Raw genomic sequence first — 15,623 nt, 5'->3', positions numbered from 1 at the left:
TGGCTCCAAGCAGCATGAAGATTAAGGTGGTGGCTCCGCCCGAAAGGAAATACAGTGTCTGGATTGGAGGGTCGATCTTGGCTTCCCTCAGCACCTTCCAGCAGGTGGGATTCTTTAATCGAATCTTATTATCCCGATTTCTATCTRACATGTGTTCTAAATGCTAGTTTCTAATGGTTGTTGCAGATGTGGATTGCAAAGGCTGAATATGATGAGTCTGGGCCTTCTATTGTGCACAGGAAGTGTTTCTAATAATCGAATCAGTTCAGGAGRCGCTGCTTTTTCTCGTTATCTTGTTTTTTCGACATTCAGATTTTGATGGGGAGCAGGCAGGTTGTTTTCCCAGAATAATTTCATGAGAAATCTTTGAAATAGTTATAAATAGTTATTGATTTTGTTTGAAGAATGTATGTCCGCTGTAAGGGATTTGTTTCTATGAATGAATTACTTGTAGCAGTATGGGTTTTCATAATTCATTTCAACTGTCRATTACTTGAACAGTCGCGATGGTTGGTTGTGTATTCATGACGGTTCACGAAAGGGTATTTCGATCAATCGCAATGGTTTGTTATATGTGACGGTTGGATTGAAGAGGTACCTGTTCGTGAACAAATATGACGGTTCACATCAAGGGTTGTGTACTTGTGTTGGAACAGATGCGACGGTTCAWGCAAAAGGCTGACCGTCGCTTCCGTGTGAATGGCACCTGTTTGAACAGTGGCAACAGTTCGAGGTGTCGTGAATAGCAAAAACTGTCACAAAAACTGCTAATTTGTGACAGCCACTTACRCCTATATATACCTACTACTAGAACAAAAAACGTATCCTTTTTCCTCTATATACCAGATTTCTAGATCTATATATATAGAGAGAGAAAGAGTTGAGTTCACGTGAGACCAACCTGTTTTCGTGAGACCCGTGAGATCACTTTTTTACATTTGAAACTTCACAGCAAAACACTGTGAAAGTAACTTTCACAATGTTTTTGTTGTGAAGGTCCGGCATTTTTTACCTTCACGACGTTTTCCTGTGAAGTTTCAAGTGTAAAAAGTGGTTTCACGGGCCTCACAAAAACATAGTGGTATCACGTGAACCCAACCATATATATAAGGTTATCAAAGGCTTGTCGGCTAAACACTTACCTTACATGGTGAGCATGGTAAAGACCGCTAGAATCTTACTTGGTATTAAGTGAAAAGACTCATACCCCAGTATCTGGTTAGCGCCTATTGGATAAGAAACACTTACCAACAATCTATTTTAATATGTAGAGAATGTTGTCTGATAAGGTCAGGACCCAATTTTTTTTTCAAAGGGTGGCATCATTTGGCTATAAGAAACAAATATAGGAAAAAAAGTTCAAATGGTAGCACCACTAAACTATAAGAAATAAACAAARGAAAACTTTTTCAAACAGTGACACCATTTAATTTAGAACATGACACTTACAAAATTAGAACTCGAGTCTAGGGTAGAATAATAGCCTTGCAAACCAATTCTTCTAAAGAAAATTTGTTCTCATTGTAGTTTCAAAATATATATGRKGACACACAAGAAATTAATACAATTTAGAAAGTTAAAAACCGGGGATGGAGACAGGGACAGACAACGTGGTCCCTGGCCTGGCCCATCCCATCCCCGTATATTAAATATTATATATATATATATATATATATATATATAGAGGAGCGATCAAATGCAAACCATCCATATTTGGACAAATCGTGCAAACCACCCTCATCCGTCGATTTCGTTGTTTAATCTTATGAAATTTTTTCTTGAAATTTTTTCAGATAATACTTATGAAATTTTTAATGAAACTGTTTCATGTATTTCCTCTAAAACTAATATAATGAAAATGATAATATCCATGATTAATACCCTCCCATAATTATAAAAAATGAACAAAATAAAAAATTATGATTGGTTGAATGAGGTTATTACGGTTTGTACAAATAACGTGATTTGCAAAGTAAACCTCCTTTATGTATGTGTGTGTATATATACATATATTATTAAATATAGCTTTATAAAGAATTAGGTTTATTATCTTTTAGATTTAGAAATAGTATTTCAACATTTGTCTGTTTCCTGGTATTGCTGATAGAATGAGCAAGGAAATCACTGCACTGGCTCCAAGCAGCATGAAGATTAAGGTGGTGGCTCCGCCCGAAAGGAAANTATATATACATATATTATTAAATATAGTTATATAAAGAATTACGTTTATTATCTTTTAGATTTAGAAATAGTATTTCAACATTTRTCTTAAATATATTTTCTCTAAGTTGTCTTACTTTCTTATTAGATAAAAAAAATGTTGAAAGTCGAAATCGTTTGATCAAACAATTACATACAATGCTGTGATTATGTGAAATATGAATATTTGATACTACATAAAAACAAATGTTGAAAATATGTGAGAYTGAAACATGAACCATTATCAATTGATGATGGTGTTTAACACTTTTGATTTATAATATCCCACGTTAACATGGAAAAATCCCTGATTCCCCGTTGGGAACGAGGGATGRGAATGTGATCATATTTCTCGCTGGGKAAGGGGATGGGAAYGAGGACGAAGATTGGGATCGGGGTCCCTGTCCCATCTCCGCCCAATTCCCATGCCTATCCATTCCGTAACATCATACCCATCCCTCAAGTCCCACGATCTTGGGAAATTTTTGTTTCGTTGTTGCAATTCAAGARCGGTGCTAACATCGTGTGCCATTTGTCGTGTGCATCTTTTGTTCTATATAACTCATCTATTCTTCTCTCTTCTATCTAATCTTCCGTTGGCGATCTAACTATCATCTCAAACACTCTTGAGACAGCTTTATCTAAACTCTCAAGTTTCTTTCTTTCCAAATGCTCCATAATATCGCGCCATCATGTGGTTGATATTTTTTTTAACCATTTTAAGCAACCAAATCCACAGATGTTGTGACATCAACAATACTAATATCGTACTTGTCAAATCAGCTCGTTGCCGACATTGTTGCGTAGTTTCACAACCTAGGAAGAGATATCAAGAGTCCTCAAGCGCAATCAACGCATTCTACGGGAATGTCAACTCACATTCAAACACGTCAGTATTAATTTTTTTTATTCAGTATTAAATTGGACATGACGGAACGRAACAAAAATGATAAATTTATGGGGATTTGTGAAATGTGGAGTTATGATGATGATTGGATTGACATCTTACCAAACGGACCATAATTGCTTTAAATCTAGGAAAGAATGATAAGGTAACCGAATATAGGCTATTAAAACTTTATAGAAAAGGAAACAACAAGATCCACCTCGAACCCCCACCACCATTTTCGCATTCTTCAAACCTCGAATCTTTTCTGGAAAGGGATTGGATGCAATCTCAATTCCAGATGCTCTTCTTCAAGTARTCGCCTTTTTTATTTTGGTTTTGATTTTTGATTTGGGAACCAGACATGAGGGAAGATGATTCCAATTGGTTTTCAAAGTGGGAAGAACAGCTTCCCAAGCCAGAAGAGCTTATGCCCTTAACGCAAACCCTAATTACGCCTGATCTTGCGATTGCCTTCGATATCGGAACTTCCCACACCCCACAAAATCACCACCATCACCACCACCACCACCGTTCACTTCAGCAGCCATCGCCGATTTCAACCCCTTCGTCGCAACCCAATTCGGGGGAGTTTGATTCATCGGATCTTGGCGGTGGTGGTGGTGGTGGAGATGAACCAGCTCGCACCTTAAAGCGTCCTCGTCTGGTCTGGACACCGCAGCTCCACAAGCGATTTGTGGACGCYGTTGCTCATTTAGGGATCAAGAACGCCGTCCCCAAGACCATAATGCAGCTCATGAGTGTCGACGGGTTGACTCGCGAAAACGTTGCGAGTCATCTACAGAAGTACAGGCTTTACTTGAAACGTATGCAGGGTCTGTCTTCCGGTGGTGGTGGTGGATTTGGGTCCGGCGGAGACCCCGCCACCGATCGTTTGTTTGCAAGTTCTCCGGTGCCTCCTCATTTTCTCCATCAACCTGACAATTACTTGCCATATATGCCGGCGGCTGCACTTCAACAGCAACATCACCACCAACAGATGGCGGCCGTGGCGGTGGCAGGGCATCATCATCTCCACCGGCACTTTGGGTCCAATCAATCGAATCATCAGTTTTTGAGTAGACAATCCCTTCAGCCTGTTCACAGGGTAGGGACTCCAGTCCATAATTCAGTATCATCATCTTATGTGGATGATCTGGAATCTGCTCAAGAGAAAAAAGCTCTGACTTTGTTCCCAATTGGGGATGATTGAACATGGGTACTTTCTTAATCTTTGTCATCTATCTTGTTTATGRAATTGGGAATAACTTCTTAATCATTGGTTTAGGAACAGCCTTTAGYTCTTATGAAATTGGGCATAACTTCTTAATATTATTACTGTTTCGGGTTGACCGTGTTCRTAGATCATCTGATATACCAAGAAATGCGTATTCAAGATTGTATATTATATGAAAATAAAATTTCAAATCTTGCAAATGGGATGCAAGTAATTGCACAGTTGAATTGAATTATGGTAAACCGATACTGCTACAAGTAATTCATTCATAGAAACAAATCCCTTACAGCGGAAGTACATTGTCGAAACAAAAAAACACAACTTTTGCGTAACAAAAACTAGTTAACTATATAAAAGATTTGTGAAATTATTCTGGGAAACAACCTGCCTGCTCAAGCTTCATAATCTGGATGAAAATCTGAATGTGGAAAAACGGGGGAATGGAGATGGCGAGAAAGCAACGTCTCCTGAACCTGAATTGTGTATTGAACAGTACCGATTGTTCTTTTTTCTTCATTCTTTCCATGATTAGAAACATTTCCTGTGCACAATAGAAGGGCCAGACTCGTCATATTCAGCCTTCGCGATCCACATCTGCAACAAACGTTAGATTAATTAGCATCAGAAACTAGCCTTAAACACAAGATAGATAGAAAGTAGCGTAACAAGATTAGATTAAAGATRCCCACCTGCTGGAAGGTGCTGAGGGAAGCCAAGATCGACCCTCCAATCCAGACACTGTATTTCCTTTCGGGTGGAGCCACCACCTTAATCTTCATGCTGCTTGGAGCCAGTGCAGTGATTTCCTTGCTCATTCTATCAGCAATACCAGGAAACATGGTGGTACCACCACTGAGCACGATGTTTCCATACAAATCCTTCCTAATATCCACGTCGCACTTCATTATGGAGTTGTATGTGGTCTCATGAATGCCAGCAGCTTCCATTCCKATCATGGATGGCTGGAAAAGGACTTCAGGACACCTGAAACGCTCAGCTCCAATGGTGATCACCTGCCCATCTGGTAACTCGTAGCTCTTTTCCACTGCAGAACTAGTCTTGGCCGTTTCTAGCTCCTGTTCAAAGTCAAGTGCAATATAGGCCAACTTCTCTTTCATATCTCTCACGATTTCCCGCTCAGCAGATGTTGTGAAGGAATAACCTCGTTCAGTAAGAATTTTCATCAAGGCATCAGTCAGGTCACGCCCAGCAAGATCCAAACGTAAAATAGCATGTGGGAGTGCATAACCTTCGTAAATAGGAACCGTATGGCTGACACCATCTCCAGAGTCAAGAACGATACCTGTATAAAGAATCAAACAGAAGCCAAATGATTCATGTTTCTTGAATATATCCCACTTTGTAACTAGAGTACATACAATAAACTCCTCACTCACCAGTCGTACGACCACTGGCATACAGTGAAAGAACAGCCTGAATAGCAACATACATAGCAGGAGCATTGAAGGTTTCAAACATAATTTGTGTCATCTTTTCACGATTGGCTTTTGGATTAAGGGGTGCTTCAGTAAGAAGAACTGGGTGTTCTTCTGGAGCCACACGGAGTTCATTGTAGAAGGTGTGATGCCAAATCTTTTCCATGTCGTCCCAGTTGCTCACAATACCGTGTTCAATTGGGTATTTCAAAGTAAGAATACCTCTCTTCGACTGAGCTTCATCTCCCACATATGCATCCTTCTGACCCATCCCAACCATAACTCCCGTGTGACGTGGGCGCCCAACAATGCTAGGGAAAACTGCTCTTGGGGCATCATCTCCAGCAAATCCAGCCTTCAAAACCATAAACAAAAGCTTTAGAAAAGGACACAAATCAAATTATCTATCCAGAACAGGGAGTAWCTTCATACCTTGACCATTCCAGTTCCATTATCGCAAACAAGGGGCTGAATATCTTCTGATTCCGCCATCTTCTAGTTCCTGTATTGAAATAGCAACGTTATATCCGAAAGACACTCACCCTCATATCAAAACGTCTTGTGATATCTGTATTATTGTTCRTCGACACCAAAATTTACCAATAAATCAAGAATCACCAAAAATGACGAGGTGAAATGAACCATTAGAACATTTTATGTAGCATCCGAAGAAACTTACAGCATCATCAATTGGAACTCCGATATTCAAATACCATAGAAGGATGACACAATTAGGAAACATGAACACTGCATTAGTTTAAAACACTTGCAAATATTCCATTCAGTTAAAAGATGAAAACCTTAGTGATTCTGCATATTTCACCATGGCCACAAGAACATTTTCTCTAAACATCTTGTTTTACAGACCAAAACTAACCAATAAATCAAGAATTGCCRTAACATCTAGCCATTAGACATATGAGTAGCCCAGCAAATCAAAGATAAATGATGACCCATCACAGCCCAAGCCAATGTTTGGATGGGAATCAATTTTCATCATACCAGAAAGGAAGAATCCATGGCTGTTAAATATCGTTGTTGTCATTCAAATTTGAAACCTAATACTGATTCAGGATAGRTTCTTGAAAACTAATGAATCAAAATAGAAAGGCTGCATGATGATTTGATTATGTAGACAGACACAATTCATTAAYAAGGAATTCAGTCAAGAACCACGATAGCAAGAGGATCAGAAGGGTATCATGTCTCCACTTAAAAGGGTGACAAAAGTAATCGAAACCAATAACATTGTAAACAATCCTYGCAGATCATCACGTCAAATACACACATTAATACAGAATTGCATTCGTATCTGAACAAGAAGACGATCCAGCGTCAATTCACTTGAATTGAAAACGCCCAAAAGACCCACATTCGGAATCAAAGAAAAATTGAAAAGAATGAAGAACATACGGTAGAAATCAATGGAATTGGACACTCACCGTTGAGATTGAAATGAAAGAAAACGATTGAGATCGWAAGAAAGAAAGGGTGAAGGTTGGTTTAAAAATGCATGTAGTTTGATATGGTGGTGATGAATGAAAATCGGGCGATCTGGACGACAAATCCGTTGGTTGTAAAGAATGAATTTATAGGTGGTGAAGGAGTTAATGGTCCTGATTTCAAGATCTCGTAAACATACCCTCCGATGGTTTCGGTCTTCTTAATTTTTTGTTCTCCATTAAAATAAAATTATTTATCATTTTGATAAAAGAATTATAATCATTTCAGTTACATTATTCTTTATCTGGTTAAAATAAAGAGCAAATTGCATGAAAATGCAACCTACTTTTGATTCCGGGTAACATACTTTTAAAACTTTCATTTTGGTACATAAGATGTAAAGTTTTAAACATTTAAGTACTCGGGTAGCCGGTTGAAGCATTAACCGGTTAATATGCTGATGTGACGAGTGATGGGATGAAATTGGGTTGAATAGCAAATAATATTGAATAGGATACCACATCATTCGTCACATCAACATGGTAACCGGTTTATGATCATGCCTGACGCTACTTACAATTTTAGGATCAGGTTTGACGATAACGATATTGAATTCAGTATCAAGTCAATGGTCAATTTAAAAAATGTCAATTTTTAACACATCGAAATCATTCAAAACTTTGAATGCAAAGTTCATGTATGGGAATTATTTTGTTCTTGTCGATGTTGATATGAAGYATTATTCATGACGTAAATCGTGCGTAAAAAGATTGACGACTAACAACTTCCCATTTTTGGGCATACAAAACCAAAAAGAAGGCTAGATTTTGAGTCGGATGTGATCGGTTAGCAAGAATTTGATGATGATCCGTTGTGGATTACAGTTCGATATTTTTGACARCTCGATTGTTGCGTAATCGAATTAAAACACTTATGAACCAAAATTCTAACAAGTAATACATATACAGTTGTTTCTGTGACGACCCCCGACCAGTAAAATGTGTAAGCAAATACCAAAACTGACACAAATTCAAGAAATATGCATAATTAAACATAAATCTAATCTAGATTTTGAAAACAAGAAAGTGATAGAAGGTCATGATGAATGCTAACATCACCTCACTTCCTGAATTCCAAATCCTTGAACAGATCTCATTCCAAATAATGTAATCAAATTTCATTCCAATTCCTTCAAAGTCAAATTCCTTTTACGAACATGATGTGAGCCAAATGCCCCCTTAAACTGAACATAAACTCCGTGGTTTCTGAGAACAAATTTAGTATTTACGATGAACAAAACAATGGATGGGGTTTAGGGTATACAGAGACTAATCTACAGAGTTCATCAAACTAATAGTACAGAGCGAGTATGCAGCCTCATTATACAAATTAACCGTCGAGTTAAAGAATTTGAACTTGTAATTGATGGCTACATCGCCGTTAGACGATTGCCCAGAACTTCTTTTGGCAAATTAAAACCGTTTCTGATACCCTTTCTCGATTCTCCAGTACATGTGAAGTCACCTCCCAAAGAAACTTTGGTGCAAGATCCCTTATTCTTGATATGATCAATTCATTGTCTCTAATAATCATAAACCCCTGAGTAAATCAAGTTTCAAAGTGATATCAATTCGTCTGTAACAACGATAAGCGAAAAAACTTCCTAAAAAGGAAATTCTGCAAATATACGTTCATGTCCRGTATCCAATATCCATTCTAAGTCAAGAACTGTAACTTGATTCTATCTCTTCACAAGTGGGATTTTGTTGGGATATTTGTGTCAATTGGTAAAATCTACGGACTTGSAGTTTATGGTAGTTTAGACATATTACTCTGGCGAMTTTGCTCAAATACACAACAGGTTCAAGTTTGAATCCTGCGGGAGATGGGCTTGAACCCCTTTGCTAGCCTCAGCTGCTGAGTCAGCTCTGAAATGCCTCCTCACATGTAGTTCCTAGGAGGTGGGCTCCATGTGGGGCCCGTCAGGATTGCCAGTAATCAACCTTTTGCTCAAACTGGTTAGGAAGGACCCTGCTTTTATATCGTGCTGAGAAGGTAATTTAACGTTTAACAAACACTAGAAAGAAAACCCCTCGCTAGTAGCTCATTTGGTAAGGCTTTGAGTTTGTTCCCTATTGGTAACCAGCTCAAGTCCCCTCAGGGCCACTAAAAGGTTTGTTTGACTATTAACTTCARGGCTCCATTAGTCGAGATGCAGACAACCTGGCCCAGATACCCACGGTTACAAAAAGAACACCAGAACAAAAAGTTACCTGAGGTCGTACAAGACGATCCATCTCTAGCATGATATCTTCCAATAAGCAACCTTCAACGTGGTTTTCGTAGTGGGAGAAGAGATAATTTGCGTGCAACAAATCATATGTGCGTGGATATGATGAGAAAGGCTCGCACCTACAGGTGGCAGTGTTAGATTCGCATAATGGCTATCATTATAAGCAAAATTGGTGGTCAGATTTAGTTCCTATTTTTGACTTACCAATCATGGAAAGMGCCAATCAGGCCTCGGTCATAAACAGCAGACAGGGTGTCCTCCATTGTTGCAGGGACTACGTTCATTACCCAAACTGACCAAGTACTAAAGGCAACCGCAAATCCACCATAAAGRGCATTCATGTCCATAACATTTCGAATGGATGTCTCATCCGTATTCATCAACCTCCAATAATGACGAACTTGATCTTGCCAGTAGAGCGTATCTGAAAGAAACATTTCTTGAGTGATACCTGCAGCCAGCATAATACAGTTTGTCAAATTRGTTAAGCCATCACCTCACTACAACAAAATCAGCTTTATAGGATGCCAAATAGGTATAAGGGCCTGTTTGTTAACAACTTAATGAGCTTAATGGGACTCACAGCTTATTYGGTCAACTATAAATGATTGTCTGGTAGGGGTTTAATGATATAGAAAGTGACTTTTTCAGTAGGCTTCTAGGGGGAGCTTTTTGCAGAAAGCCAATTTTTTTTCCAAACATGTCGCTTCCAATTCAAAAACATGCTAAATCTATACAGACAGATTAATCTACAAACARCCCCTAAATGTCCTAATGGCTTTACCAGACTTAAGCTTATAGGACCAAACAATTGTGCTTCTTATGTAAAAGTGTTATACTAAGTTGGTATGACCTTTTGAGCGTCCTAATCAGCTTTTTATGGCRCTTTAATGAAGTGTCTTATTAGCTATTTTATAGGACATCTTTTAGAAATGTCTTACAAACACATCTTTTTATAGGACGCTAGTTTTTATAAGACATTTTTTTCAAATAGTCATAAAAAGACTAATAGAACTTTTTTCAAAAGTGTCTTAAAAAATGTGTTAGTAGGCCCAAAAGCATCCTATCAACTTATTCTAACACCATTACATAAGACGTATAATTGTTTGGTCCTATAAACTTAAGTTCTATAAAGCAGTCTATTAGGACAATTAGACATATTTGGATCCTTATAAAGCCGATTCTGTTGTAGTGCCATTATAAAGGTCGGAGCCGGGGACRCACCTATATCATTGAGACTTTCTGAATATACCGAAAGACGTTGAGGCCTAGGAGGGAGCTTCTGAGACTCGGGACCTGTGGAACTTGGTGTAACACAGTTTCTTAATGGTGTTTTCCATGAGGGCTTATTTACATCCACTGAATTGCATATTTTTACAAGCTTCTGCTCTGCATTGCGTTGAAGACAAGACTGACTAGCGTCCTTTATCCATATTGCTGTTTGAATTTTCCGAGCAATAAGCTTCCAGCACATTCCAGAAGTTATGTTCACCAACTTCTCCCAGATCATGGGATAATCTTTGTCCTTTCTATAAGCTGGAGGAGCTGAATATACAAAATACCCATTTGGACGAAGAAGTCGATTCACTTCTTTTAGAAGAATGCCATCTGCACGTATCATTTAAAATCAAATTCACGAAATGGGAGAAGAGCCTGGGCATGTCTTACCATCATAAGAATCTGAAGCTCRTTCAATACTCCCTCCGTCCCAAAAATAAATGYCCACAATAAAAAAGACAGTTTTAATTAACAAAATGACAATTTTACCCACAATAACGGAGGGAGTAATGAGTTTTCCATTTCATAATTAARGGTAGAACAGGAAAGTAGGCATTTATTTTTAGGATAAACTAAAATAGATATGTGGACACTTATTCTRGGACCGAGGGAGTATATGTATATTATAAAGCCAAACTTGAGTGATGATGAATTCTATGATGCAAAGATTACCGTTCTCGTGCCAATCAATACGACAACGTGAGCAATGAACCATTTCAAAAGAGTGACTGGGGTATGGTAGCTGTTTTGTAGCTAAAGCAGATATCATAGCACCAATCCCACGCTCCAAAGCAAATTGAATTTGATTTTCATGGCCGTCTTTTGGAGCAAATGACATGGTCTGTATGTTTAAGGGAAGAAGATATGCAGAGAAACTGGCAACCCCACAACCAACATCAAGAACCTGATAAACYCCAGCTGAACGAAGATCACCTGTCTCGTTGGTAGTCATATTCCCTAATCTGAATAAATATACACATAAACCACACGATTTAAAAAAAAGGTAAAATCCATATCAAATATCAATCTCGTTGGTAGTTCTAACTAGTCTAACTTTATTTAGATACTACTAATAAAAGTATAAACCAAACCAAACCAAACCAAAAGAGCCTGGAATATGCCACTCAGAGGTGGGGTCGGGTGAGATGTATGCATGGACGGRCCCAGCATGGTGCCACCGGTGGCACATGCCACCAACTTATTCCTCCCCGTCGAAGGGTAAAAGAGTTTAGGTTCGTGAAAGGTGCAACCGTATTAATTTGTWGTGTGCCACCCTATGTACTTTGAAACTACAATGAGAACAAGTTTTMTTTGGTAGAGTTGGTTTGCAAGGCTTTTCTTCCAACCTAGACCCCAGTTCGAATCATGTTAGTGTCATCTTCTTAGTCAAATGGTGCCACCGCTTGAATTTTTTTTYCCAATATTTGTTTCTTATAGYCAAGTGGTGCCACCTTTTGAAAAAAAAATCTGGGTCCATCCCTGGATGTATGCAGATAGGGGTGTAAACGAAAAGGGTCGACTAGCAAGTTATTTGAGCTCGGCTCAAAGAATAATATCAGGCTCGAGCTMGATTAAGTTTTTCAAAGTCGGGCTCGAACTCGAGCTCGAATATTTTTTCAATGTTTGAACCCGAACTAAATGCTCGTTTATGAGCTCGAATTGATTAACTCATTTATTTACTCAAGCTCGATGATTTTTATATTTTGCTTATATAACTTGTAAACATATAAATGTGTTTGGCTCGAAAAAATGTATGCTCAAATGGCTTTCCTAAAAAATGTATGCTCAAATGGCTTTCCTAAAAAATGTAAAACCTATTTTACTCAGACATATGCTCCCATTCTGCAAAAATCATAAAAATTAACGTAGTAATGCGGTATGCATCAAGATATAATGGCTTTCCTAAAATTCTTTAGTCACATTAGATCTCTCATCCCTTCACATTAAATGTTTTTACTTAGCACCAAATTACGCTAATCTAAATATTTCAAATTTCGATATCAATCTGGTAAACACTACATTAGTTTCACTTTCATTATAAGCAATTAATAATCTTCTGCTAAGGGTAAACCAACCCAAACTAAACAAGCCTAGTATATCCCACCCGGAGGTGGTTAAGGGGATGGGATGCACACAAACCTGGTCTCTACCCTCAAAAAAGTAGAGCAACTATTTCCGTGAAGAACAAATTTCAAGATAGATATGTACTCAACGCAACTTAACAGCTAAATGGACGGTTGGGTTCTCGTGAGACCAGCCTGTTTTCGTCTTCACAGTGTTTTGYTGTGAAGGTTCAGTGTTATTTTGTGGTGTCACCGGTCTAACAAAAACAGGCTGGTCTCACATGATCCCAAGTACCACTAAAAGAAGAGTCCATAGGAGATACCTCTCAATGTATTCAGTAGCTCCATGTTTAAAATGGGTACCACCCCCTGGAAACCACCATAGTTGATCCTTCTCATGCACCCAATTCTGCCCGCCTTTTACTTCAGAAAGATGTGTATGRTTCACATTGCTCCTCCACACATAGTCTCGACTAGTTGGCCATCTCACAGGTATCTTGTAATCGTTCGGTGGAGGTATCAAGCAAAATAAGCGTCTTTCTAATGGGGGACAATGCCTTTCCAAATCTTCACGTTTGGAGTGATCTAAATTTGGAAGCAATTCATTGATATACAAAGGATCATGGCAAGGAATATACTCATTGAATTCTATAGGGCATATGTTCATCCCAGTTTCTGGGATCATAATTGGCGACTGTCGATGAGTAAGAGTAACTCTATTACCAAATGCAGGATTGCCTGAAAACATAAAAGATTGATCAATGCAAATAAACTTTCAAAGTGTCAACCTGCAATCTACAAAAAGCCCCTTCTCACATAAATTCACACTTAAAAAACCAATAGTTTCTAATTCTTGGATTTGTTATTAATATTAGAAAGGAAAACAACACAAATTCACACTTAAAAACCAACAGTTTCTAATTCTTGGATATGTTATTAATATTAGAAAGAACACAGCACAAATTCACACTTAATATAGCATATTGGTCCTCCAAAGCTGCTAATAGCAAGAACCAGTGTTCATTGAAACAGGAATTCTGTTTCATTCAGATCCCATATCCAAGAAATCTTGATGATCTGAACTCCTAAATGCTATCTGGGATTTGGGGAAAATTTTAGGTCAAGAAAAGAAGGRTGTATGCAATGAGACCAGAATCACACAATCTCTTCAACTAATTAAGAAGTGCTTTAGGTGTTCAAACTGAAAAGAACCCACAATGTATATAGCAGAATTGGATTCCAGTGTATCATGTCCAAATATCACAATTTGTTAAAGAAACCCTTGGGTAATTCGTAAAGAGTAGCTACAAACAAGAAAAGGGCACCTGATGATTTCGATGATGAAGCATTTAAGGCAAATTGATCYACATAAAACGAAGGATTCCGGCCAAAAAATGTGCCGATGTAGAAAGTAGCAACCATTACTAGAAGAGCCAACAGTATGATCCGCCCTGACTTGGTATCAAAGGCTGAAGTCGACCAAGCAAARCCACCCATTTCAACTCAGAATTCAGAAAGAAATGTAAGAACGTGTTTGTGTAAGATGAAAAATYAAGCAATTTGGTGTCTAAATTCGAGTTGGGATCTCGATAAGTTCAGTGAGGAGGAGCMAAGAGTCATGGGGATTGGGGGAGATGCAGAGAGGGTCATCAGTCATGGGATTCTTGAATCTTGACGGAATGAGAGGAAATCATTGGGTGGAAATCGATAGATCTGGTAAAAGAAAAGTAACGGGAAAACATGACATCCGAAGTTTGTAAAGGTTTTCATTCAATTTCAAAAAGGGTAAAATTTCAAACATTATCCGGGAAACCGGTCGAAGCATTAACCGGTTATTCTGTTGATGTGACGAGTGATAAGATGAAATTGGGGTTGAATAGTAAATAATACTGAGTTGGATATCACATCACTCACCATATTAGCATGGTAACCAGTTTCGGTTACCTAAGTACTTAAATGTTTAAAATTTTACATCTTAGATATCAAAATAAAAGTTTTGTAAGTACGTTACTTTTCATGCAATTTGCTCTTTCAAAAATAACAGATAACTTTACATACAATGCTCATTATGCTTGTGGATTGAACGCATGGAATAAGTTACAAATTTGAACGTAACCAAAAACGATCGGAGCCTTTAGAAACACATTTAAAATCCAATTTCTTTTATTAGATAAAAGGTCAATAGATATAGACGAATGCATAGATCAACGATCAAGTGAATTGATTTCTTGTAGTTATTGTCGGTTCTGGTTCAAGTTAAAATTGATTGATAGAATAAACAACATGAATTATTATTTCATTGAATATGTTATGTTTAATTAGGATTAGTTAAAAGTTTGGATTTGGATTGATATAAATGATTGTTGTTGATCTAACATATATCTATATGKGTTTAGTCGGTTGGATACGTATAAAATCTGACCCACGTTATATACATTAACTTGTCATACTCTTTTATTTCATGTATTTTGTCAAACTTGATTGAATTCATATTTATTTTGTTCATTTTTTTGTAATTATGAGATATTGATTAATCATTTTTATTGTGGAGGGTGTTAATCATGGATATTATCATCTTCAGTATATTAGTATTAGAAAAATACATAAAACAGTTTCATTCAAATTTCATAAGTATTAGATGAAAGAATTTTATAACCATATATGAAACAACTTTACAAAAAAAGGTAGTATATGAAAAAATTTCATAATATTAAACAATTACATGAAAAAATTTCATAAGATTAAAAAATGAAATTGACGGATAAGGGTAGTTTGCACAGTTTGTATA

General features: G+C 37.6%; 3 protein-coding genes and 1 pseudogene across 3 annotated transcripts in view; 2 read left to right on the top strand and 2 right to left on the bottom strand.

Annotated features, from left to right (window-relative positions):
- The window catches only part of LOC112504665 (actin-like), a 1,394-nt gene extending 1,118 nt beyond the window's left edge, over window positions 1–276 (top strand). Inside the window, exons 4-5 of the mRNA XM_025108616.1 lie at window positions 9–104; window positions 187–276. Coding sequence (XP_024964384.1) covers window positions 9–104; window positions 187–252 — 162 coding nt within the window. The 3' untranslated portion in view covers window positions 253–276. The remainder of the gene's footprint in view (window positions 1–8; window positions 105–186) is intronic.
- A 3,037-nt stretch (window positions 277–3,313) lies between these two features.
- LOC112507665 lies at window positions 3,314–4,392 on the top strand (annotated as a pseudogene).
- Window positions 4,393–4,707: 315 nt separating this feature from the next.
- On the bottom strand, window positions 4,708–7,253 carry LOC112505806 (actin-like). Its single transcript, XM_025109810.1, has 5 exons — window positions 7,201–7,253; window positions 6,191–6,260; window positions 5,720–6,113; window positions 5,012–5,625; window positions 4,708–4,916 (listed from the first exon to the last, which is right to left on the bottom strand). The coding sequence occupies exons 2-5, from the start codon at window positions 6,248–6,250 to the stop codon at window positions 4,851–4,853; spliced, it is 1,134 nt and encodes a 377-aa protein (XP_024965578.1). The 5' UTR covers window positions 6,251–6,260; window positions 7,201–7,253; the 3' UTR covers window positions 4,708–4,850.
- A 1,170-nt stretch (window positions 7,254–8,423) lies between these two features.
- Window positions 8,424–14,462, bottom strand: LOC112507172 (probable methyltransferase PMT6). The gene is made up of 7 exons (XM_025111619.1): window positions 14,161–14,462; window positions 13,159–13,573; window positions 11,445–11,734; window positions 10,719–11,102; window positions 9,699–9,945; window positions 9,475–9,613; window positions 8,424–8,800 (listed from the first exon to the last, which is right to left on the bottom strand). The coding sequence occupies exons 1-7, from the start codon at window positions 14,330–14,332 to the stop codon at window positions 8,642–8,644; spliced, it is 1,806 nt and encodes a 601-aa protein (XP_024967387.1). The 5' UTR covers window positions 14,333–14,462; the 3' UTR covers window positions 8,424–8,641.
- Window positions 14,463–15,623: the final 1,161 nt, after the last annotated feature.

Source organism: Cynara cardunculus (assembly GCF_001531365.2).
Source record: "Cynara cardunculus var. scolymus isolate 2C chromosome LG 2, CcrdV1, whole genome shotgun sequence".
Taxonomy (NCBI): domain Eukaryota; kingdom Viridiplantae; phylum Streptophyta; class Magnoliopsida; order Asterales; family Asteraceae; genus Cynara; species Cynara cardunculus.
The sequence above is the reverse complement of the archived record's forward strand: the minus strand, read 5'-3'. Positions and strand labels throughout refer to the sequence as shown.